The sequence below is a fragment of the Neolamprologus brichardi genome, chromosome 14 (assembly GCF_056152115.1).
Source record: "Neolamprologus brichardi isolate AB-2024 chromosome 14, ASM5615211v1, whole genome shotgun sequence".
Lineage (NCBI taxonomy): Eukaryota > Metazoa > Chordata > Actinopteri > Cichliformes > Cichlidae > Neolamprologus > Neolamprologus brichardi.
Window position 1 is genome coordinate 15964471 of NC_142117.1, and position 24455 is coordinate 15988925.

At 42.1% G+C, this 24455-nt stretch overlaps 1 protein-coding gene across 1 annotated transcript; it reads left to right on the plus strand.

Moving 5' to 3' along the window:
- LOC102798362 (mitochondrial intermediate peptidase-like) lies at positions 1-24455 on the plus strand. The gene is made up of 19 exons (XM_087850898.1): positions 1-569; positions 693-866; positions 1959-2047; positions 2185-2271; positions 2383-2446; positions 2543-2725; positions 3239-3395; positions 3530-3578; positions 4145-4205; positions 4398-4450; positions 6763-6916; positions 7071-7148; positions 7856-8063; positions 8729-8838; positions 9017-9091; positions 9635-9751; positions 13414-13535; positions 14302-14375; positions 24154-24455. The coding sequence occupies exons 1-19, from the start codon at positions 423-425 to the stop codon at positions 24252-24254; spliced, it is 2103 nt and encodes a 700-aa protein (XP_087707024.1). The 5' UTR covers positions 1-422; the 3' UTR covers positions 24255-24455.

Genomic DNA, 24455 nt, shown 5'->3' on the forward strand with positions numbered 1-24455 from the left:
ATTTCAGATAACGAAATTTTAGATAACGCTATTTTGTTAAATGCAGTTAATTTGAACTTATAAAAACAAAGAGTGTGTCGTTTTTATTTTTTCTAAATAATGGTACCGGAAGCCCGATGGTTTTTTTTTGTTTTGTTTTTTAGCGAAAATACAAGTAGCAACAGTTATGGAGATTCGCTTTCATTATCCAGTGAGCTAACATGTGAGCACTTCAATAGAACAGTTAAGCTTTATACGTCAAAGAAAGTCCGTTTTAATTATCCTGAAAAAGAAAGGTCTAAAATAAACTGACCTAGCTTTGTTTACATTTCTGGCTTTTGCAGCTAGGCTGACGTACAAACTAAAATCGAGCATGTCCTCTGCCAATCACTGTCAGCACTCTTAGCCTCAGAATCAACAGACACAAGACAGGTTTGTACAACATGTCAGCGTGCAGGAGGATGCTTTACCTGGTAAAGCACAGGAGCCTGTTGACGTATGTACGGAGAAATCTCACTACATGGTCTCCCGTTGGAGCTGCTTTCAATGCCAGACCTCACAGGAAACTGGACCTGTTTCAGAAAAATGTGGTTTGTACTTTAAAAATGATCACAAATTTAAAAAAAAAAAAACTGTCAGAATAACATTTACACTATGTAGGTTAGTCTTGCTTTAGTTGGTGGTGATAACTGTGCGTTTGTGTGTGGTTGCAGGGTTTGTTTGGAGTGCCAGAGCTGAGCTGTCCTGCAGGCTTTCAGGTTGCCACAGAGACAGCTCTGAAGAACACGGAGCGTCTGGTGGAGAAAGCCTGTTCTTCTTCTCCAGGAGTTCAGACAGTCCAGTGCTTTGACCAGCTCTCAGATGAACTGTGTAAAGTGGCCGATCTGGTGAGTTCAACACACAAAAGTGTGCTAAACCTTTGTAGCAAAAGTGTAAATAAGGTCATATTATTCCCCACATAGCCAAGACCAGCCCTACTGACTAACAATGGGCTGTGAGGTCGCTTTCATGTTTGTGATTACATGAGCATGATGAGTACCATTCATAGAGAGTTTGGGGAATGGCTGCAATCACAGCATTGTAGGATGGTGAAAAGATGTACCCTTGGTCTATTTCTTTTCACGTAAACGTGTACATCCTCATCATTGAAAGAGTGGCCACTGGCCTGTATGTGTAAATAGACTGCGGAGTCCTAGCCTGACGCTTAGCCAGAGGTTGTTTGGTTTCCCCAAAGTCACGGCAAGCGTACACTGTGTTGCTCTGTTTGTGCCAGGGGACCTGATCCTTGGGGTGGACCAATCTTAGGCGTAGCTTTTTTGTGTGTTTTGAAAGCCAAAGAGTCGTGGTATTTTGAGACGGCGTGTCTCAGCTGTTTCAGTACTCTTGACACAAGGGATCAGAAGTGGTTTTTGCTTAAGCAGCAGTTGTGTCCCTGGCTGCTGTGTCTGTGGGGATGGTGTTCGCACTGTTTGTGCTCCAGTCAAACCTTAAATACTGATCCATATGTGTTGGTTTACGATCAACACATCAACTTTTAAATGTTCCTCATTACTGATGGAAATCTTTTTCATATCCTTCTTGTTGAATTAATGTTGGTCCACCGCGTTAATGTGATCAGTGAATTGTGTTATGTCCTGAGATTTGATTTCCACCAAGGTGTCATCCACATACCTGTACCTGACTCTGTGGCATTCCAGGGTAGGATAAGAGAGCCCTGTTTTCCATTTCCTCTATAAACAGATTAGCCACGGTGGGTGAAAGTGGGGAACCCACAGTGTATCTATGTTTCTGTCTGTGGACCTTTTATGTGAAGACTAAAGAAGCCACTTGAATGAGTGACAAAACATTTCTCCCACTGAAAATGCAAAGTCCAAAAAAAGACCATTGTTTTAACCTCAACCTCCTAAAATTCAGAATGAGCAGAGATTGCTTGTTTTCTTGACAATCTTGTCAACAATACTCATTTTCCCTGTGAACAGGCAGACTTTATAAAAGTAGCTCACCCCGATCCAGCTTTCCGCGAGGCTGCTGAGAAGACCTGCATCGAGATCGGCACAGTCGTGGAGAAGTAAGAAGCGACCTATGTCGTTCATAGCTGCACAACACCAAGAACATGTTTTTATACGCTGTCTCCAACGGTACGATACGGGTCATTTATGCTTCAGTTTGTCTCTGTGACAGATGTTGATGGTTTTTATGTTTCAGACTGAACACTAATGTTGAGTTATGCAAGAGCCTGAAGAATTTGCTGGACAACCCGGACATCGTGGCTCAGCTGGATCCCGATACAAGGTAATCTTAGCTGGTTTTGTATCTGACCTGATTTATCCTTCATCTCATTATGAGATTATCTGATTGTTTATTTTGGCCTGTTGTGGCTTTTGTTCATGTTTGCCTCTGCAGGCGAGTGGCAGACCTGTTCATGTTCGACTTTGAAATCAGTGGAATTCATCTAGATGACACACTGGTGCGTTTTTATTAATGGAGTTAAACACGCGATGTAGGAAACAATACCTGAAGGCAACATAACGGTGATTGTGCTCGGTGCTTTTTCACCCTGCAGAGGAAAGAGGCGGTTGCTCTTCACGTGAAGTTGCTGGATCTAAACAACGAGTTCCTGGTCGGCTCCCACATGCCGAACAGGATCGCCAGGTCTGCGATTCCCGAGCACCTACATCTGAACTTTGCAACAGAAGGAAGCTTCATTCAAATCGGGGGACTGCATGCAGATTCCCCCAGTGACTTGGTATGCATTTACTGTGGCTCAGCAAACGTTTCTCTCTTCTGCCCAGAAGGTGGCGCCTCTGACACGTCTCAGCACACAACATAGGATTTGGGTGCTGGTAATGAGAAACACTAAACCTGTTAGAGCTCAAATTTTTAGTCAAGCAGCTGTTGTTGCTTTTTTGTTTGTTTGTTTTTATCATATTAAATCTAATTTTATACTGGATAGCAGTATGAAATAGTTTTAAAAAATTAGATCTGCAAACTTTGAGTAATCTTAAAATGACTTTCTGACAGTTGTGTTGTACCATTGTAGAATTTAAGCATGCTAAACTATTTTCTTTAAGCTTGAGATGAAAGAGAACAAAGGAAAGAAAAAAATAAATACATTTTAACATCTGCTTGAAAACAGAGTTAGTGTTTTATCTAGCCGTCTACCTCTGACCCTGCAAAGATCAGCAGCCTAGTTGTTATGCTATTTTAACAATACTAGATTTTGTCATGAATTTTCCTTCTTCCTCTTCCACTTGTGTAGGTGCGAGAAATCGCCTACAGGATTTATCTCTATCCCAACGCAGAGCTGATGGGGTGTTTGGAAGAGCTGCTGAAATGCAGATACAAACTGGCCACGCTGGTGGGCTACGAGTCCTTCGGACACAGAGCCCTAAAGGGAACGATGGCCAAAACCCCAGGTTACTACACCTCTCTGGGGTTTTTCTCACAGTCGGGACATTTTCATTATTCAGCACTGTCAATATTTTGTGCCTTTGAGAACCATTCTCGGGAGGTTTACACGCTGCATTTTTGTTCTTATCCCTCTTTGCAGAGACAGTGATGAGCTTTCTTCAGCTGTTAACAGACAAGCTGTCAGACAGGTACAGTTTTCCATGTTTTTCATAATAGAAATCCACTGATCAGCTTTCAGTTTGGCAGGTTGAATCATCAGCACGAGCTGATTTATGTTTTTGTTGCCTTTGGTGTAAAGGCTTCATTAAATCGGTGCTTCCCCTCGAGGTTAACCATGAGTTATTAGGCTATTTAAGATGTTTCCCAAAGATCCACAATTACTGAAACGAGTGACCCTTTAATTTGTTTTGTCATACATGCGAATATGAGTTTGATCATTTGCACAATGATGCATTTTTAGAAAGCCTTCGTGTTCCTCTTTTTGTGTGGGATGTATTCTCTGTGTGCTTAGATTTCTTCAAACAGTCCAAAAATATGCAATTCAGGTGGACTGGGAGACTCTAAATTACCCACAGGTATGAATGTGAGCCTGTTAGCCTGGCAGCCTGTCCAGGGTGTTTCCCTGCCTTCAGCCAAATGCATGCTGGGATTGGCTCGGGCCCCCGTTGACCCTGAGTAGAGATAGGTGGGTAAAAAGCAGGAATGAACGCCTCGAGTCATCACGCTAATAACTCGTTTGGTGCTTCTCTTTCAGAACAGCAAAAGACTTTAAGATGATGAGAGGCATGAAGAAGAAACTCAGCCCTCGACATTCTGTGGGTGATTTTTATTTTTTTTAATGTGCAAGAATATTTTTGCCAACTACACAACATTACACTCACTGTTACACATTTCTCTCTATGCTGTTATGCCTTAAAGCAATTAATACTGATTACACAATATTATATTTTAACTCCTGTAAGTTGATTCTGATTTAGAGGTACGATGAGTTCTGTGTTTTCTGACAGGAGCTCATGCCCTGGGATCATCCATACCTCAGCGGTGTCTTGCGTGCTGAAAGGTGAGATTTAGCTTTTATGAAACATATTTTTCAGCTTGCTGTCACTTGATAGTCATTCACATGTTTGTAATTCCATATTGCTTCACAGCGGCAGCTCTTATTACCTCCCACTTCTTTATCAAGTGTCGCTTTTTACAAAAGGTGTTAGGAGAGACGCATGGGAGTAAACCTCAGGTCTGATTTTCAGTCTAATCGACCTCCTTTTTTTTTTTTTTTTTTTTTTTTTTTTTTTGTAACCCAATGGCTTTTTATGACTTGATGATCTAATCAGCCAATTACATGGCAGCTACTCACTGCAATCAGGCATGTAGACACGGTCATGATGAGCATCAGAGTGGGAAAGAAGGAGGATTTAACAACATTGTTGGTTGTTGGTGTCAGATGGTCTGCACTCAAAAACGCTAAAGTTGAACATGGCGATAACTTTACTGTACTCAAGGGACCCCCACAGTCATCAGATCTCAATGCAGTACCCAGTGTCAGCAAGCCAGATGTAACTAAATGAAAACAAATGAAGTTGGACTAAAAATAAAGACTTGGAATTGTATTAAAAATTGTATTAAAAAAACAGGTGAGGTTCAAATGCATCGATGCGTGATATGTGCTCGCATGTGCTGGCAAACCGTCCTGGATGTCACCCATGACGTGGAACAATGTGTTCCACAGTTGACTCGCACTTAAATAAACTGTGGTTGTCTTTGGCATTCAGCAAATTCACGGAGCCATAAGTTTCACTTTTATTAGTTTTTCTTTTCACTTTCCTTAATGTTTAGTGTTTTAAACACTATATAAATACATTTTTATACAATTTTTTAAAAAAAAAAAGCCAGATATACAAATGCGATGCAAATTAAAAGTCGTCTATGGAAACACATTTTTAAGATGGTTCAATGAAATCATAAATGTGAAATAAAAATAATTTCACATTTCAGGCTTTAAAGGGTTAATGAGCTGCACTTCACAGAGCAGAGGCTAATTATATGTTGAGTCTGGGGAGGCATTAGGTAACTCTTTATTGCAGACATTAGTGATCTGTCAGGTGTTCTTTGAACTTAAGCAGCTACTAAGTTTTCTTGAAACTTGGACTTGATGAGTCTTTACAGATTTTCTGAGGATGAGTGGGGTCTGTGCTCTCCTTCCTCATGCTGCCAGTCCATCCATCCTCTTCCGTTTATCCTTGTCAGGGTCATGGGGTGGGGTTAGAGGCTATCCCAGCTACCATAGGGCGAGAGGCAGGGCACACCATGGATAGGTTGCCCGCCTGACCCAAGGCTAACACAGAGAGACAGACAACCATTCGCATTCACACTTATGGACAATTTAGAATGACAGGTTAACCTAACGGCACTAAGCGCATGTCTTTGGACTGAGGGAGGAAGCCGGAGTACCCGGAGAGAAACCACGCAATGACAGGGAGCCACCATGCTGCCTAAAAAATGATGTGGCATTTAAAAAAAGAAAAGCCCTTTTGAATCGGTGTATGACGGCGAGGAAAGGAACAGCCAAGATCCCAAATTTAAGTTGGTCCTCACAAAGACGGTCATACAAGTACACTCTTACATGCTCACATTATGTTAATTCCTCCCACTGAGGCTCTTTAGTCACAATCGCAGGCTTTTTTTTTTTTGTTTCTCTCAGTCACTCATTTTCTTTTTATCGGTGCTTTTCCAGCAGTACCAGCTTGAACCGGTGTGTGTTCAGACCCTGCTGAAACAGGGACTAGAGCATGTGTGTGGTAAACACAGCTAGTAGCTGTGTTCAGCAGTGGCCTGTTATTCATCACTGATAATATATGGATGTGGCGTTCTAGCTAAACAACCGTTTTGGCTCGGTGGTCTTTATCTTTGATGCCTTATAAGCAGCATGAATGAAAGGAGCCATTTTAAGCATGGGTGGCCCCAGGAGAGAGACGGCCTCGCCAAACCTGAGCCCTGGCACTGTGGTGGCTTTGCCCTGCCAGCTGAGCTCACATATAAGTGATAGTCAGGATCTGTTTTCTTTTTTTCTTAGCTAGTCAAGTGAGCAACCTGCAGCTAAACGTATACAGAAATATGTCCTGGTTCAAAGCGGGCAAGCGTTACCATTCTTTTTTCATTTGGGCTTCAAGTTCTGGTTCATTAATTTTAAAAAAAGGGCCTTTTGGGCCATTTTGACACTCTACAAAATATAAAATTTGAAGTCCCACTGCTGATCTTCCTGTTTTAGAAGATGCACACGATTCCTATTTGTTGTTTTTATGTACTTTGTTGGATCATGGTGCTGAAGGTCACACGCTCCTTCTTTCATTGATATGTTCTGATTTGTCACGGCAGGTACAACATAGAGCCCAGTCTGTACAGTCCCTACTTGTCTCTTGGTTCCTGTATGGAGGGTTTGAACAATCTCTTCTCTCAGCTGTACGGCGTCTCCCTCATGTCTGAACAACCCAGAGCTGGAGAGGTCTGGAGCGAGGATGTCCGCAAACTGGTAACTCATTATTAGTGAGGAAAAAAGGTTCGCTTGTGTGGAATAGTCTGTGCCAAGCGCTAATCCACGGACCGTTTTTAAAGATCAAAGTTTCTGATGCTGTGTCTGTGTGCAGTTATTGGGTGATTACATCACTGTGCGTGCATTTCTCCAGGCTGTGGTCCATGAGACGGAGGGATTACTGGGATACATCTACTGTGACTTTTTCCACCGGCAAGATAAACCTCATCAGGTATGAGCACACACTCATCGACGTACTCGAGATTTTAAAGTATGTCTTCCTTCTTTGAAATGTGGTTAACCGTTCCCAAACGAGTTTTGTAAAATGTGGATTAAAAAACAGAAAACTCACATTTTATTCACACTCGAACATAGAAACCATATTTTAATATATACATGTTTAAACTTAGACTAATTCATGAAAAAAGCAACATATTAAGTAAAGTTGGGACTGGGGCAGCGAAAGACTGGAAAGCTAAATGCTACTAAAGGGAAACAGCTGGAGGAACATTTTGCAACCAGTTAGGTTAATCGACAACAGGTCAGAGTTTCACAGAGGTAAAGATGAGCAGAGGTTCACCAATCTGCAAAAAACTGTCTACAAATTATGGGAGAACTTCAGAATAATGTTCAACATCAATGTCTCTTAATCGACATAATATTAAAACATTCAGAGAATTCTTTGTGCAGAAGGCTGAAATTCAATACTGGATGATGCTAAAATGATACATTTTCTCTGTGTAAAGATTTTTATTTCTATTGTGAGTAAAATTTGTTCATGAGATTTGCAAATCTCTACATTCTGTTTGTTTTTTCACATTTTTAAAAGTGTCCCAACTTTTTTTTTGAGTTTGTATTTATTATGTTTTGGTAACTTCATAAATATCAGCATTATTTTCTATAGTAGCGCTTTAGCCTCACTCCTCATTTTCCTCCCAGGACTGTCACTTCACCATCCGCGGTGGGCGCCAGTGCCAGGAAACGGGTCAGTACCAGTTGCCAGTCGTGGTGCTGATGCTGAGTCTGCCTCACCCTACCAAGGGCGCCCCCACCTTGCTCACTCCCGGCATGATGGAGAACCTCTTCCACGAGATGGGCCACGCTATGCACTCAATGCTGGGACGCACTCGCTACCAGCACGTGACAGGTGCGGAGTGACCCTTACAATGAGTAGGGCTCTTCAGTGGACCCTGGTTTGCTTGAGGATTTAGAGAAGTAATAATATTGGAACATTATGGCTTTGCATTTCCAAATGTCGCAAGGTAGAATTACATAGATTGATACAGAGCTGTAGGAAGGGGTTATACATTACACTGTGGTGAATTGAACAAGGAAAGTAAGCCCCGAGGAGAGGGTAGACGATAGCTGGCTGCTAACGCTGTCATTTGATATGGTTTGGTTTGCAGATACCTTCAGTAGTAATTTAAGATCCCAAAGCCTTTATTTGAGCCTGACAACAGTATCTATTAACTGCACTGGAGGGTGTTTCTTTACTGGGCACAATGTTTAGACATGTTGGTTAAGTTTGTGTTGTGTAAATCTCATGACAGTTGCTCTTTTTCACCTCTGTTCTACACATCTATTCCTGCCCAATGTGCTTTTGCTTACTTATTGATATTGCTGAGTGTCACAAGATCACAAGGACTTGTATTGATTCTGACTTTTGGTTGGGGCTGTAAAGACTTTGGTTTCTCATTCTGGCTCACTTTTTCGTTTTTAACACTCTAAGCATAAAAGCCAAAGCACTTAAGCAGCCAAGAATGAAGTCACCTATATCCTGCTTTGTTTTAAAGTCTCTCATCCCGTCTCTAGGAACCAGATGTGCAACTGATTTTGCTGAAGTCCCCTCCATCCTCATGGAATACTTTGCCACCGACTACCGAGTCATCAGCCAGTTTGCACGACACTATGAAACCGGACAGGTAAACCTTAAACACTCAAAATGATTTAAACTGAGGACAGATTTGAATCGATAAAGTACAGAAATATGTTGTGATGAAGTATTACGGTCATGGCGTTGCCATTAAAATTTACAGGATGAAGGCTTCAGATGAAAATTCTGTTCACTTGTAGCTTTAATCTGTTTTATCGTCTCTTTAGCCGCTACCCGAGAGTATGGTGGCTCGCTTGTGTGAGTCCAAAAAGGTGTGTGGAGCTGCAGACACCCAGTTGCAGGTAAGATTAATGTCTTTGCATGTACGTTGTCACAGAGCACGCAACAGCAGGAACCCACCATAACACATGTCAGCTAATTTATGATGCTTGTGTGGCACTATTTTAGTGTTATGCCACCCCTAAGAAAAAAAAACAACTGAAAATCTGATACTAACACCCGTGGTGCAAAAGTCATAAAAAACATTAAAAAAAAACCCTGAGGAGCTGATGTGATAAAGAACAGTCCTCCTCCTCTGTTCATAAACAGCATCTGGTGGCTATGAAAGGTTTGGTTTTGTTTTTATCTTTTTGATTGGTTCCCATTCTGTTTTAGCCTTTATCCCTTTTTTTTTATTAGGAAAGCTCTTGGTTTTGTGCTCCTTGCTTATCTGTTTTTCTTTACAAAGGTAAAACTGATTCAAACAAGACAACTACAAAATATGTTAAAAGTTTAATGGGCATTCATGTCAAATGCTGTAACATTAGTCACCATTTTTACTCTATTTCTGCAGTTTAAGTTTCGCACATTGGTGATTGTTTTTGCTTCTTTTTCTTGCTGTGTAGATTTTCTATGCAGTCTTGGATCAGATCTACCACAGAGAACCACAGAACCGCTCTACCACAGAAATCCTGAAGGACATGCAGCAGAAATTCTACGGCTTGCCTTATGCACCCAACACGGTACAGCCTGACCACCTCCTCCCCCCCCCCCCCCCCCCCCCCCCCCCCGTGACTTATGTTCTCTGACGTCATGACTACAGGATAAAATACAAGCTTGGAAGTTGTTGATAATTTGGGGTTCTGTGCTCTTCTCTCAATACCCATTTAATGAGATCAGAGAAACCTTTTAGTCTTTAACTTTCTACTCACTTTTTCCTTTCTTATTCGCTGTCCTTCCTCTTTCTCTCACTGGTTTTTTATCTTTCACTCAGGCACAGCAGTGTTTAAAGGATTAAAGCTGTTTTTTGAAGGGCTGCTAAAATAACAAAGCAGGGGGATACTTTAAATGAACCCTCCCAGGGGGAAATATTTGAGCCTCTTCCTCCCTCCTCTTTAATGAAAAAAGTGCTTTATTCCCCCACTTTAGCAGCTGTGGGCTGAGGAGGATGAGGCCAGGAGACAGAAGGGAATCAAAAACAGTCATAATTTAGCCAGAAATGGCCTTCATACAGCATTTACTCAGGGCTGTAATTATGTGGGGTTGCCATCAGGAATAAAGATTACAGGACTGCTGTATATTCTGCCTGGACGACCGTGTCCCAGCCAGCGTTTCTCCTCACAGGAGTCCTCCCACTCCTCTGTACGTGCCTCGCTTTGTAGCTCCCTCTCCGGAGATTGCGGTTTATATTATATAGTTTCCCACTGTCGCAGTCATTTCTCTTCAAGCTTTCAAGCCATAAAGGAAGCTCTAACAGGCACTTTGCCTCCGTGTGCACAGCCACAACCACAAGCGAGATCGCTTTCCTCATTTGAACTGAGGGTGATTGCAGTGCTTAAACGTTGAGTATTAGATCACGATTGGATCGGAGCAAGTGAAAACAGATTTGTTTAGATCCTTAAAATGTTCTTTTTTGTGTGGTTTACCCTCTGAATCCATCCCTGTCTGTGTCCCGTCCTTCATGGAAACGCAGCTCAGGAAAAAGTTTCCGCAGTAAAGAGAAGTTTGGAGTGGCTAATGGGTTACGGAGAGCCACAGATTATAAACATTAGGGTGATGCTGACATGTGTATAGTTTATAGAGGAGGGCTATCAGTTCCCGCTGTGTACAGAGTGAGAGGATCAGCTGCGAGTAACACAGACCACATGCTCACTCTTGAGCTGAAGATAATATTTGGGAATAAGAGGCAGAAAGCGAGGTGTCCTGCTCACTTTTGTTGACATTTCTCTAACTGCCAATCGTGCCTTTAACACTTGCATGCCCGTCCCTTTTATTTCCCCAAAGGATGAGTCGATGTGTATGCGACGGCTCACGTTCTTCTCACAAGTCGAGTTTGGAAAGACCTAAAAATGTCTTTTAACTGACACCGAAGAGGAGCAGAGTAAAAAGCAAGGGCTTACTCAGTTTCCTTTTGTATGTGAGGATCAAAAGGATATCTTGCTGACATGTGACCCGCTCGCACTCTCTCAGAAAAGCTGACGATAATCATTTGATGTGAGACGAAGGGATTGAAAACAAAGAGAAGCTTGGAAGCCTGATAATCAAGGCACTTTGTGATGAGTACTTAAAGCATCCTGTCAGAGGCTGCGACATCTTACCAGTAGCAGCCTATTTATTACCAAAACATCAGCAGTCAGGAAGCACAGAGGAATCAAAGAGCCTCCGAATTAAAACAAATCAAAGCAGGCTTTTTGTCATTTTCTGGATGTGTTATCGCATTTGTTAGCGCGGCCTACATTTTCTGTTTCATAGCACTTGGAAGAGCTGATCCGAGCTCCTGTATTTGTGTTCCTGCTTCTCTAACCCACACTTTCCTCTCAGGAGTGCTATCGACTCTTATTAAAGTCACTACAGCCCTGAGGAGTCTTGTCAAGTCAACACTGGAGTGTTTTTCATGCTGTTGAGCGACCGCGCTTAGGTCAGCAGACACAACTCCTCTCAAAAAGCAGCCGTTTTAGAGCTTACAACCTACAGTGCTCTTATATCCCTTTATTATTCAAATTTCTGAAAAAAAGATTAACCTTTTTATGTTAAGGGTGATGTATAGCATCAGTAGGTTTTTTTTAAAATATTTTTTCACAAACGTGAGTTTAATAGGTGTTTCCCAGCATAAAGAATTTAAGATTTTTTTTATCCACACTAATGCATTATTTGGCTTTTTGCTGGAGAACATGTACCTTGATGTCAGACGATCCTTTGGAAGCTTCTTGGGCACCAGTCTGCAAGCACATCCCTCAGTTTCATGATTATTTCACTTTAATTGGAGTTCAAATCTTTAACGTGTATGAAGTCTGCTTCCCCCCATGTGGATGTGCAAGGAGGCGTCTGCAGTCTGTTATGTTTTATTACTACTGCAGCTGCTGCCTTTTCTAGCAGGCTGAATGTTTGAGTGTTTGCCAGCTGAATTTCCCAGTGTCGCCGTTTTCAGAGATCATAAAAGAGCTCGTCTTTATAGATATGGAGAAGCTCCCCCTCAGGCAACAACATGGGAGAAAAAGAGCGAACGGGGCTTTCTAGCTGTTAGGAATTTCCATGTTTTGTCCGTTTTATAAAAGGACCTGACAGGATGTGATTTAATGTTTGTCAAAGATGTTTGTTCAAGGAAACTTGTATTCATTTCACCAGTTTAATGTCATCAGTGAAGACGACGTAGGCAGCTCAAAAGATTGAGAATGTTTGGCGTATTTATGAGTCTGCTTTCTGTTAATATCTACTGACGTGTTGTTTTCACCTCGTCGGTCTGTAGTCAGGGTGTAGTCATTGCAAAATCTGGTCCTGAGTCACTGACTGAAGCAGGCGTTGCCACAAACGCCTCTGAAGTACTTTGGCAGGTGTTTATGTGTCTGACTGTCTGGAGGTTTCAGAGCAGGTTGTGTCAACATGAAGGGCTGGATATTAAAGGGTGAAGTAATGAGATTAGAAATATGAGCTGAACTGAGTGCAGACACAAAAAGATGTAAAGTTAGTTTATAGCTAGGTTGTCTGAGATTGCTCGATTACACCTTGGTTACTTATTTCAAATATGACTGTTTTAAAGACATCAAACTGTTTGGTGTTTGGCTTTTTATCACCTCGGTGTTTTACAGGAACCCTTTAAAATGTCTCCCTAAACGAGACAAACAGATGATTTTTCTGTCGGCGACAGACAGCAGTACCTTGTAGATGCTTTGTTCTACCATGACATACCGAATATCTGCGTAAAGCTCGTCTTCTCTTCTTACCAAAACGGTTGACATTTTGTTTCTTATTTTGGCACTAATGGTGACGGAGGAGTTATGGTCATTTAAAGAGCACTTGTGAGATGTGCACGCTGCCAGGATGTAGGGTAATGGTAAAAAAAACCCTCACTCTATCCTTTTATTTTACCCATTTTTATTCGTTTTAGTGTAAGGTGCCGAATCTTCATGATTTGGTTTTTAATAAAATGATTTTTTTCATTTTTAAATTTGATGGAGAGTGTGAATAGCTACAAAAAATCTGCTGTTTTTACTCATTAGCAGATTTTAAAATTTCATTTTTAAAGTAATCTGTCCGGCGCAACAGTCGCGTGTCACCTTGGATACGGTGACACGCGACAGATGCTGTTAGGAAAGGTGCAGCATTAGCTTTGTCAGGATTGGCTTCGCTGTCTTTAAAGTGATAAAGTTGTTTATTTTTCTTGTTCAATGTTCATTTTCTTCTTAAGGCATGGCAGCTGAGATTCAGCCACCTGATCGGGTACGGGGCCAAGTACTACTCCTACCTCATGTCACGTGCGGTGGCCTCGATGGTGTGGAAACAATGCTTCATAGAGGATCCTTTAAACAGGTGAGACCAAAGCTTAACATACTGTTACATTAAACATATATATACGAGCTAAATTATAGGGAAAACTGTCTTATAAGGCCATAATCTCAAAGGGATGTCGTGTTGAACTTTACCATCAGAGCTTTCGCTGAGTTAAAGATGTTTTTAATAGAGAGAACCGAATAGAGGAGTTATTTTTGTAGGGAGGCATATATTTAACTGGACACAGGTCATTATTTATAAGGGCAATAAATACTAAATTGGCTGGAATGAGGAGTCCTCCTAACAATGACTGCATTACCCTGAAACTGAAGTACAGGTGGTGAAGAGTTGCAGAAACATAGTTCATATCATCTGTATCAAAGCCCTTTAATGTGAATGTGGCATCTGCTGTGATTCACAGACACACACCAGCATCCACATTACCAGATCCTCCTCTATCTAAAGCATTTGCCCCTGGACAAGCAAAGCAATAAGGTTCTGTTGTGGAAAACCAACCCTTAATCGTATCAGCATCGCATTGAGCCCTGCAGCAGTTTCACTTCTTTTTGTTTCCCTTTCTGTCCGTCTGTCCCCCTGGCCTCCTTTACCTCGTCTCGGTAACACCTGCAGTTGTCAGATCTGTTGTTTTTATCACCTGTCTGTTGTTTACAGACAACTTGGCAGACTTGGCCCTGGGCTCCCAGTGGCAGCAGCAGTGATGGAGGGGTTGACAGGTGAATACAGGTGTCTGTAACCTTATCTCTTTCTCTTCCCTGCCTGTCTACCGTCTTGGATTCTTTCTTAGGGAAATGGGCGAGCGGTACCGACGGGAGATGTTGGCCCACGGAGGAGCTAAGGAGCCCATGCTGATGGTGGAGGGTAGGTTCAATCTTTTTGTCACAAATACTGATAGAATATCATGTTTGCCCACAAACATCTGTAAAGCGCCGTTCTGTGCCAACAGTTTGAGGTTTCGCCACAGTTCATCTCCAGGTTTCCTCCCAGATTATGGAGTTGTCAGTCCATTGGCGTCTAGCCCCATGATTTTTTTTTTTTTTTTTTTTAAAGGGTGTGTCTAATTACTGCAGGTCGTGCCACAAACTTTGTTTTGACTTGCTGGACAGCCGAGAGTGTGACTCCTGCTTGGATTTGTTGTTTTTCTTTTCTCATATGAAGCAGAAAAGGCGTTCTCACTTAAAAGAAAGATGGAAGCTGCTGATCCAGCTGCTGTTGTTTCAGGTGGTCACAGCTACCACTGTTGTGGTTTGTCCCACTCTGCGCTTTAGATTCCACCGTGGTACATGTTTACTAGTTTAACACACCTCCCAAGGTCTCTTATCTTTGTTTACAGGAGCTTTGTCAGCCCAAAGACAAAGCCTGTCCTGCTCTTGGCGAGCTCACTCTGCGGCGGCTACACAGTGCCCCTTGCTAGTACAGCCCTTATTTGATCTGCTTTTAAAGGTTAACTAAAGAAGATAATTAAAAAGATAGCGATATGGCTCGTAGTGCTTTTTGTGTACACAGGCGATCATGAAGGAGGGAAAGACCGAAATGTTTGAGTGCTTAACGCTGCTGACTCTGCAGGACTGAAAACACAGACCGGACCACTTTTGTGTTTCAGATCAAACAAACTAAAATATTCCAGTAACTATTCAATAGATTCATTGTTCTCAGTAAATCCTCAGGATTTCTGTGACTCAATTTTCTTGTTGTAACACCATGACATTCACATTCCTTTTGTTTGATTATTGGCACCAAATGGATCAATTTATGACGAATGTGTCACAGTAAACGTAATAATTTTGGTGATATGGTTACTTTTATCCAATCCCCATATAAGGTCAAATGTCAGTGGCCTCTCACAGTTGTACATGGGACTCCTGTTACGATGCGAGTGCACCAACTAAACTGGCAGTGTCTTTGCTTAAGGTGTTTAGTGCTGATATATCTGTATGGATGTGGTTGTGTGATGAAATTGCAGCAGCGCATTAAGTGACCAACGCAGCATTAACAGGAATGGCTGCTCAACCGTTGGGTCTCCAGCTATCTGTGTCCCTGTCACAGCGTACAGTAAGGCCTTACCAAGCTGCATTTATGGGTGAAACCCACAGACACTCATATTCTGATTAATGCCAAGTAATGTGTTAATAAAACTAGAATTTCACTCACCAAAACTGAAGCACACACTTGTGGGATGGTGTGTACCATAGAGCAAGTCATTATATTAGTCAGATAACCCATTAAAATGATCCCAACGGCACCAGCAGCACACACATACAGCAGAGAGGCCCTTTATAAGTGGATGATGCTAGCAGACAGGACCTCTAAATCAGCGTGGTCACGCCCCTAACTGACTTATTCAAGCAAATATTTAAAATTTTAAAAATCATCCCACTCGGAATTGCTATGGAAATTATCCATAGAGGCAAAAAAAATTTTTTTTATACCATTTTTAAATATACATTAAATATGCTTTTCAAGACTGGTGAAATAAGTTTAATTTAATACGGGAGTCTGTGGGAAAGAGCCTACGTTTGGATGCTGCCTCAAGTGGCACCTAGAGGAACTGCAGTTTTCGCCATTGTTGCATTGACTTCATTTTTAATCTCAGGAGGTTACTCCTTGGAACATAAATGTCTTTGAGAGTATAGCCGGACACAAGGCAAGCTAAGTATATGCTTTATTAATTTATTAATTAACAATTAGTAAGGAATAAAAATGCATGAAAAGGTTTAGTTTCACCACCCTACAATTTACTGTCTTTTTAGTGCCGTTGTTAGCATGCTAATCCCAATTCGAGATGGCTAATGATTAGCATGTTAGCGCTCGTTTTTATTTTAAATATGCTGAGATATTTGAGGTATAAAAATTAGTGACAAGCTGGGCTGCAAACTCATCAAACTGCAGTTGTAGTAGAAACGATCCTTGCTTAGGAGTGGGCCTATGTGATGATGTCCAGGAGCGGTTTCCTTTTATTACTTAAAGTAATCACACAGAAGTCACATTTTTGAGTGTATGAAATTTCCCCCATATCAGGAAAAAAAGATGTGTAATGCACTTTCAAGGAGTTTGGGTAGTTGAGCTTCATCGATGCTTCATCAAGGAGGAAACCTTTCACATTAAAGCACAAACAGAGGGTGTTGGAAGAGGGTGGACTTGAACTGCAAATCAAACGCATGCTTCTTTCTTTCCTTCTACACCCCTCCTCCAGCAGTTGCTGTGGCCTGTCTGGACAGGACAAAAGTGGAGAAGGTGAGAAGAGAGAGACACAGATAGAAAGATAGTGATATCGGGTAACGTTTAGGAGCGTACTGTAAATCTCTCCCTCAGGGTCACCCCCTCCCTCCTCCACTGGATTGTTCCTGTGACAGCTCCAAACAGGGCTGCACCCACTCTCTGAAATTAAAACCACCATTGGATCAGATCCTCGCTGTAAGATCTGTTGTCCAATTAACTGTTGCTTAACTTACAATATTTGCTTTTATGGTTTTCTTTGTAGCGAATGCTACTCTAGTTATAGTCCAAAGCCCTGCGTGAAGCAGAGTTTTAATGGTGGTTTTTATCGCTCTGGCTGCAAGTCACAGGGGAAGGAAGGCTCTAAAAAACGTCTGCTCTGGGAATAATGATTAACCCAGCGATTGCATTGTCTGACAGAAGATGCAGATCAAATGAAAGAGCCTTGGGAGGGCTAGATGGTAGATCCACTCTCACATTTTTTTGTCCATTGTCTGTCCATTGTGTGCACCTGCATTTATAATAATTTTATAATAATACATTTTTTTCCGTGTCTGGAGAAATGCTTCAGCTAAAGCAGAAGCTCTCTGCAGTTTAAAGAACCCTTATTGAGCCACCTCACCATTTTGATGAAAAACTACAAAACATCGGCACATGTGCTGAAATATTTAAGTTTCCACAGTCTTTGCTGAAGGGTTGATGGGTTCATAGCAGACATCCTGAAATCTTATTGAGGAATGGAAAATTGATTTGAAGTGAATTAGAATGGCTCTTTTTATGTCCTTAGCGGGGATTAGGCCAGCAGAGACCAGAACACTAGAGGAAGGAGACAGAATCCAGATCCAACCCATTACACATAATCCTTTCAAACAAAGAGCCTTGTAAATGGAGGTGTGTATCATTTCCCTGCTTATCCCCCTTAGGTGAGGTGGTAGAAGGGGCATAAGGGCACACGGGGAACCGGAGCAGACCTGGAAAGGCCAATCAGAGGCCAGTCTTTATCTGGATGCCTCCCTGCCTGCTCCTGGATGTTTCCCAGGAAAAGATGGTGTTGAAATGTAAACCCAGGTATTAAATTCATTGCGGCAGCATCACTGCAGTGAGAGAGAGAGAGTGAAAGCCGATCGACTGGCTAAACTGAACCTTGGGTCCTCCTACAGAGAGGGCTTTCATGGCCCAGGCTGTTCCCATAGTCTCAAACACTGAGCACAGAAAATGGATCTACTCGGGCTCTGTAGCAGGGACTCGGGACCTCGTTCATTCTTTGTCTGGGGGAAGCGTGACTGAATAGTTCTTATGACTGCTTGTACAATCAGTAATAAACCCCGAGGCGGGGTGCTTTGTACAATCCCACAGCACTTGTGAGACAGTGATGCATAGTTCTGTCTGAAGTCGAGGAGAGGATTGGATAAACCTCATAGTCCAGATGTTAAGCTGCAAAAGGCATAATTTACAGCCCGTACTTGAGTCAGACTCAATGTTTGCTCAGGTAAATGTTTAACTCGGGGGGGCTTTCCAAAATTGTCCTGAATTCTTACTTTAAGTCTGTGTCAGATGGGATATGATGGCTAACTGAAGTGCGAGTTCAAGAAAATTAAATTCTGTTTTTGCGCAGCAAGGGTGGACAATAGATTTTGTTTGGAGCACATTTCATGACAAACCATAAAGTGCAGGAAGAGCCTGTGCTGAGAGTAATTTACTTTGCTTTTCATCACATCTGTCTGCTTTTTGGCTTTTTATTTTCTCTGCCCGACCCTCCTTGGGGGGCCCTGACCCGCAGATATACGAGTTACCGAAGTTATTACGATTCACCCTGAGCGGGGACATAAATATGTTCAATAAATTTTATAGTAATCCGTCCAAAAGCTGCAAAGTAAATTGCATGGGAGCCATGAGCATCTGTATTATCCATCAAACATTTATTTAAATACTACACAGTAGAAGTGACCTGCAGCAGGTCACAGGATTCATGCTCAGAGGACCAGAAATGGCAGGGTGTCATGGCCATCCAAACAATGGCGGCTGAGGTATTTCAGTTTGGACTAAAGTGGTGGACCCACCGCAGACCCGTCTGTCTGCATAAACACTTAAAAAAAACTTTTAGAATGACCCGATGCATTAACCTGAATAAATCTGTTTGATGCAATTTTTTACATAGGTGTTGCTTTGGAAAGTTTATGAAGAGGTTGATGTGTTGATGTTCATTTTTAATTTGTGTGTGTGTGTGTGTGTGTGTGTGTGTGTGTGTGTGCTTACTCAACAAAGAGCCTCCCAGTGCAGTGTTTGTCATCACCCTTGTCTTGCTTGCTTTCTGGGCCTGTCTTAAGTGCGGTTTGTAGAAAAAGCTTCCTGAACTTCAAAGCTATAATTACAGAGGCGGCGAGCCCCCGGGTCTGCCTGCAGGTCTGACAGACGTAGCTACTTTTCACACCGTGACAAGTTTGGAATAGTTATGAGAATCGGCTACTGAAGCAGCAAGTACCTTAAGATTTGTGAAAACTGTGTCAAACACTTACGAGGCGGCAGAGGAGACGAGGCTAGTTATCGCACGCTCCAGTTTGTGCACATTTCCTACGTAGCACACTGCTGCCTCGGAGTTGCAACTGGGTGTAACTGGCCTTCAAAAGAAGCCTATTAAATTGTGAAGTACCAAAAATACAAGCTATAGCAAGGAGTTAAGATCAATATGTTCTTATGAAAAAGTTTCAGCTTTTTCAGAAAGTATCTGTTGTGTGTTCTGTGAGGGAACCACGAATGCCATTCATGGCCTGTTTGAAGGGGACAAATTAAATGTGTTATTTTGCAAGAATAAATAAATAAGATGAGGCACCCTTTTTTTTTTAAATTCATTTATTTATTTTGCTTTATCAAATCATGGAGGTCATCAGACAGACTTTATCCATGCCATGCAAACTTCTGTTATTCATTTATTTATATGTTTTTAGTCAGCATCTCAGATCTTTGATAAATTCATCCAGCAGTAGCTGCAGGCTGGACTGCAATTTTAGAGCACTTGTACTAAATTCATGTCCCCTGAGCTGTCATTACCCAGACTCAGAGCTGCTAGCCAGCCACAGTGGCCTTCGTTGGACTGATACTCATCGCCCACCACCCTTTGAGTAAATAAACAAGCTTTTCTTTGCAGGCTATCTATTTACTGATGTGAAATGTAAAATCCCAGTGTAATTTAAAGATTTTACCATGAGGCTGGACCCATGTTTAATTGTGGAAAGACGTCAGGACGTCTTTATATCTGAGGATGTCGTTTCAGGGAGCTGAAAAGATTTTGCCCTTGAAAGGTTTTTTGGGTTTGTGGGGGTTTTTTTGGCATTTTGTGCTGATAGCTGGTGACATAAGCGGAAAAACCAGGGGCTATTGTACGCCAGCAATTTGCAGTGTTTTCCATCTCCCTGAGAACCACTGTCCTGTTTAAAGAAAACAAGTGTCACAAACAACAGGAGGCAGTGGAAGTTGCGCTAAAGAAGAGGGTCTTCGACTGTTTTTACATCAGCTGGATAAATTGGGTGGGGTGGAGGAGGGGGACTTTTGATGTACCCTTGAGCAGGTAGTCAGTGGCCAGTTGGTCCATTGAGGCTCCAGTTTGTCTTTTAACATCCCAAAACTCCGTTGGCCAAGTTGGCTAACGATGCAAGCCCTGAGATGACTGTAATGATTAGAAGCCCCGCTCTTCAATAGCTGTGTCAGTGCCATTATGAATGGAAATGGAAACTCTTAAATACGAGATGACTCACACTGCAAAGGCTCTGTCCTCGGGCTGTACCAACAATGGGCACAAAGCACAGCCTATGTTTAGTTTGGCTCTGGTTTTTCCTCGGTGCTAAGCCAAGAGTAAGTGTACAGTTCTCCCCACCGTTTGTGACGCAGAGCCACTCACACCGTGTCTGTGCCTCTGCGCTGCTGTCGTCGTGAGCCGTGGGTACCTGGATGGCCTGTTTGAATGGATCTGTAGATCTCAGCTGTCTAGATTTGTTAAAGTGGTTTCGAACAAATCACAAAAAAATTAACTAGAGTTGCAGCGATTGAGTATTTTTTTTAATGTCAAAAATAATATTAAGAAACACGACATTAATAGTAATAATGTCAGCAAAAGTTCAGGCAAACCTTGGTGGTTTCAGCTTTTCTTTTTTATATATCGCACTAAAATGAATATTACTGGCTTTTGAGCTGTCTGTTGAACAAAAGAGCATGCTGCCGCCATCACCAGAGGCTCTGAGAATCTGTAAATGTTCAATCATACTCAGTTTTCTTATCCCTATTAATTCAAGTGCAATCCTCGTTCATCTGCAGTGAGTGCAGGCTGTCAGTCTGCTGTTTACATCAGCTGTAAATATTACTGCAGTCTCAATATGCCGGGTGTCAATTTATGTCCGTTTACTTTTTACAAACCTATTGTTTTATATTTGTTGCAATTTCTGCTGCTCTCTCAACCAGATCACTCTGAAAAATGTGATCTGGTCAAGAGTCTCATCCTTTTTAGTGTTGATGAGACTTTTTAGCTGGATGAATAAAGGATATATAAAACTTGGCCAACAAACAGCAGCTTCTGCCTTGTGGCAGGAATGGTTTCTGTGGTTCAAAATTACTTGATATCATTCGTGAGAGATGGGTTTGATATGTTTTTTCACAGATTCTAAGCCAACAAGTTATTTACAGCAGTTTAAATACGGCCAATGTTTTTTTTTTGGGGGGGGGGGCAACACTAGCGTTAGTGAAACCGTCTCTTACATTATAACATTGTTGGACTTGGACACTTGGTGAATAAACTCCCATACAATTTGAGAATGTAATCAAACTATTAATCAGATTGAAAGTGTGATTTTTAGGACATTTGAGCCCATCGTTATCTTCCATAGCGTTAGCTTTCAGCCAGCTGCTGCTGTCTTCCATCAATGAGCACCTGCTGTAATGTATTTTTAATGGATTAGTTTTATGTTTATGAGAACCCATCTGTTTGTTGGAAGACATAATTGCACACTGAGTACAATATTCAGTTTTTCTATTACATAACCTCCAAAATTACCGACTGTACCTTTTAATTACCCAGGGCTTCCATTCAGTGAAAATCATGAGCTGAGTAAAAAAAACGTATTCAGTTGACATTTTGATACTTTGAGCCATAAATTGAGAAAAGATCCAATATGTTCTAAACAACATCAAGCCTGTGAGCTTCATCTCTTTTACAACGTGGTGATTCCTCCCTGTGGGGGGGGGGGGGTGTCTTGTGTGACTCGGCCCCTCCTCCCTGTGTGTATGTATAAGGGCAGCTTCTGAGATCAGATACTCCTCCACGGTGTTGTTATGACTCTGAGGTTATCTGTGCATTCCTCTCCAACTCTCCCAGGGGTCGTGGCTGAGAAAATCTCAGTCCTCACTGTGTATTGTTTTGCATGTTGTCATGTACCGTAAGAACTGTGTGCCAACACCATGAGCTGCTGCTGCTGAGCAGCTAGCATGGGAACTGTTGTTTACCTGACTAAGTTCCTTCACAGATTGCACTTCCTTTTCCACCTTTAGCCCCAGACAGACACACACACACACACCACCAGCACCTGTGCATCTCTCATCAGTCTTGTAGAGTAAACTTTGCTTGTTTAACACCACAGAAACTTGTAGCAGGTCAGGCCCCTTTAAACACAGCAAGGAAATGAAATCTATGATAAAGTGACGATGCTGCAGTACGTATGTATGTATGGAGAGTTCAGCTCAGTAGCCCTTAGCTCTGTTTGCACACATGCTGTAAAAAATCAACCAAAGTAAACAAGTGCCATGTCAGGACATGTGCGTACCTGTGTGTCTGTTTCTCTGTTGATTTTTGTGCTGCATATTTGAGAAGTAAAGGGAGGATTTGATTAGGTTAAGGCAGGAAAACTCTTCTGGGTTAAACTTGAGATTTTCAAAAGCATTTACGCATCTATGAGAAGCCTGCGTGACGGACCACTGAGAGCTGCTAACAGGACTGTGGTCTTCGACTGATATTTCTCATCATTAATTGGAAAACTAAAGTCTCCATGAAAGAAAGTTGGGGCTTAAATTACAACGCTCACTTTGATCTGAGGTATAAATTCAGCATATTCTTTGTGAGCATCTAATAATGCATTTTGGTCTCTGCTTCAAACACGCCACAGACGTCAGCAGCGGTCAAAGGAGAAAACACCCTTCAGCTCTATAAACATGACTATCAGTTTATGGTTGGAGTCGTCTCTGTGATGTGGCTGGCGTGTTCACAGGGATCCCGGGGCCCTGCGGTTACGGTGTGTTTGGGACCCCTGTGTGATGGTATCTCACGTTGTAGCCAAGGGGCAGGGTGCGACTGGTGGGTAAGGAGAGATGGCAATCCTGCTGAGTCAGAATCATGGTGGAAACAGCACAGACTCCCGTGTGTGTGTTTGTGTGTGTGTGTGTGAGTGACTGTCCACATCTTGATATCTGTCTACATTCAGGATCGCTGTGTGAAACTCTTTGCGTCGCCATTCATGCGTGTCTGCAGACGTTCCTGTGTGCGTGTATGTGTGTGTGTGTGTTCGCGCACTCAATGGAGGTGACCTATGCAGGAAAGACGGGGAGGGGGAGAGTGCCTATTTACATTGGCAGCTGCACAAGGGGAAATGAACTGACTTCAAAGCGGGCGTGCTGCTGAATTGTAAAGTGAGCTAGGGAGTCCTCAATGCATGAGCTGGCAGACAAGCTCTGAAAACACACAGACATTCCCAGAGCTCACTCTCGGCTCCACCGTCATATTTGCTCCACGACACTGGACACATTCTTGTGTAATCTGTGTGAGTGAGACAGAGAATATAAAACATTGTAAATATACAGGAAATCTGCACATTTTGGTTACTTTAGTGCATATACTGTGATGGACATTATTACCAGCTGAGGCCTGTTCAGGTGTGAGTGTTTGAGCCCATTTTCTCAGTGTAAATACTGTGTGAGGAGTAAAAAGTGCTGCACTACATCTGCAGTAGTTTAGGATGTGTTGAGGCGCTTTTGAGGTAAAATGTGGCGATGTCCTTAAATCTTCACTTCAAAATGCAGATGATGGTGAGCAACATTGCACTGGGAAAAATCCATTGTAGTGTTGAGGAAGAGAAGCTGGAATTAAAAAAAAGTGCTGCAGCTGAAATCCATTAACTTAAAATGATTTTAGCTTAATTTGGGGAGAAAAAATGTAGCACTTGCTTCAAGGGATCTCAAAAAACAAAAGGTTTTTCTTTTCCTTTTTTATGACCACTCCTCTGACATCAGATTAAAAATATTTCAGCACTAAGGAAAGCATGAATGAAGTAAGATGGAGTGATTGAAAACAGCAAACTAATTCTGGTGCCTCTCCTTGCAGCCTGCAAACGCCCCCTAATACCTGTGCCTGTGTTTGTGTGTGTGTGTGTGTGTGTGTGTGTGACAGGCATGCTGCAGAGACGGCCCACCATCGGGGACTTTGTGGACGCGCTCGTGTCTGAGCTCAACCCAAACTTTGAGACCTTCATCATGGACTCTGAGAGTTGAAGGACAGTTTTGGCTGCAAGGAAACAAACTTTATGAGGCAAAGATTGAGAGAACGCTGGAGAAATCAAAGACATGCCGTCATATTTCATGATCACTGTTTCTAAAGATCTTCATGTTTTCTGCAAATGAACAAAATGTATATTTAATATATTTGACATGTTCTCTTGCTGCACACAGTTAAAAAGTTAAAGAACCCCAAAA

Excerpts from the sequence above, each read along its gene's own strand:
- LOC102798362 (XM_087850898.1), top strand. The coding sequence starts at position 423 with ATGTCAGCGTGCAGGAGGATGCTTTACCTGGTAAAGCACAGGAGCCTG. Across the intron at positions 2,272-2,382 it reads CAGCTGGATCCCGATACAAG|GCGAGTGGCAGACCTGTTCA; the intron begins GTAATCTTAGCT and ends TTGCCTCTGCAG. Across the intron at positions 9,092-9,634 it reads CTGCAGACACCCAGTTGCAG|ATTTTCTATGCAGTCTTGGA; the intron begins GTAAGATTAATG and ends CTTGCTGTGTAG.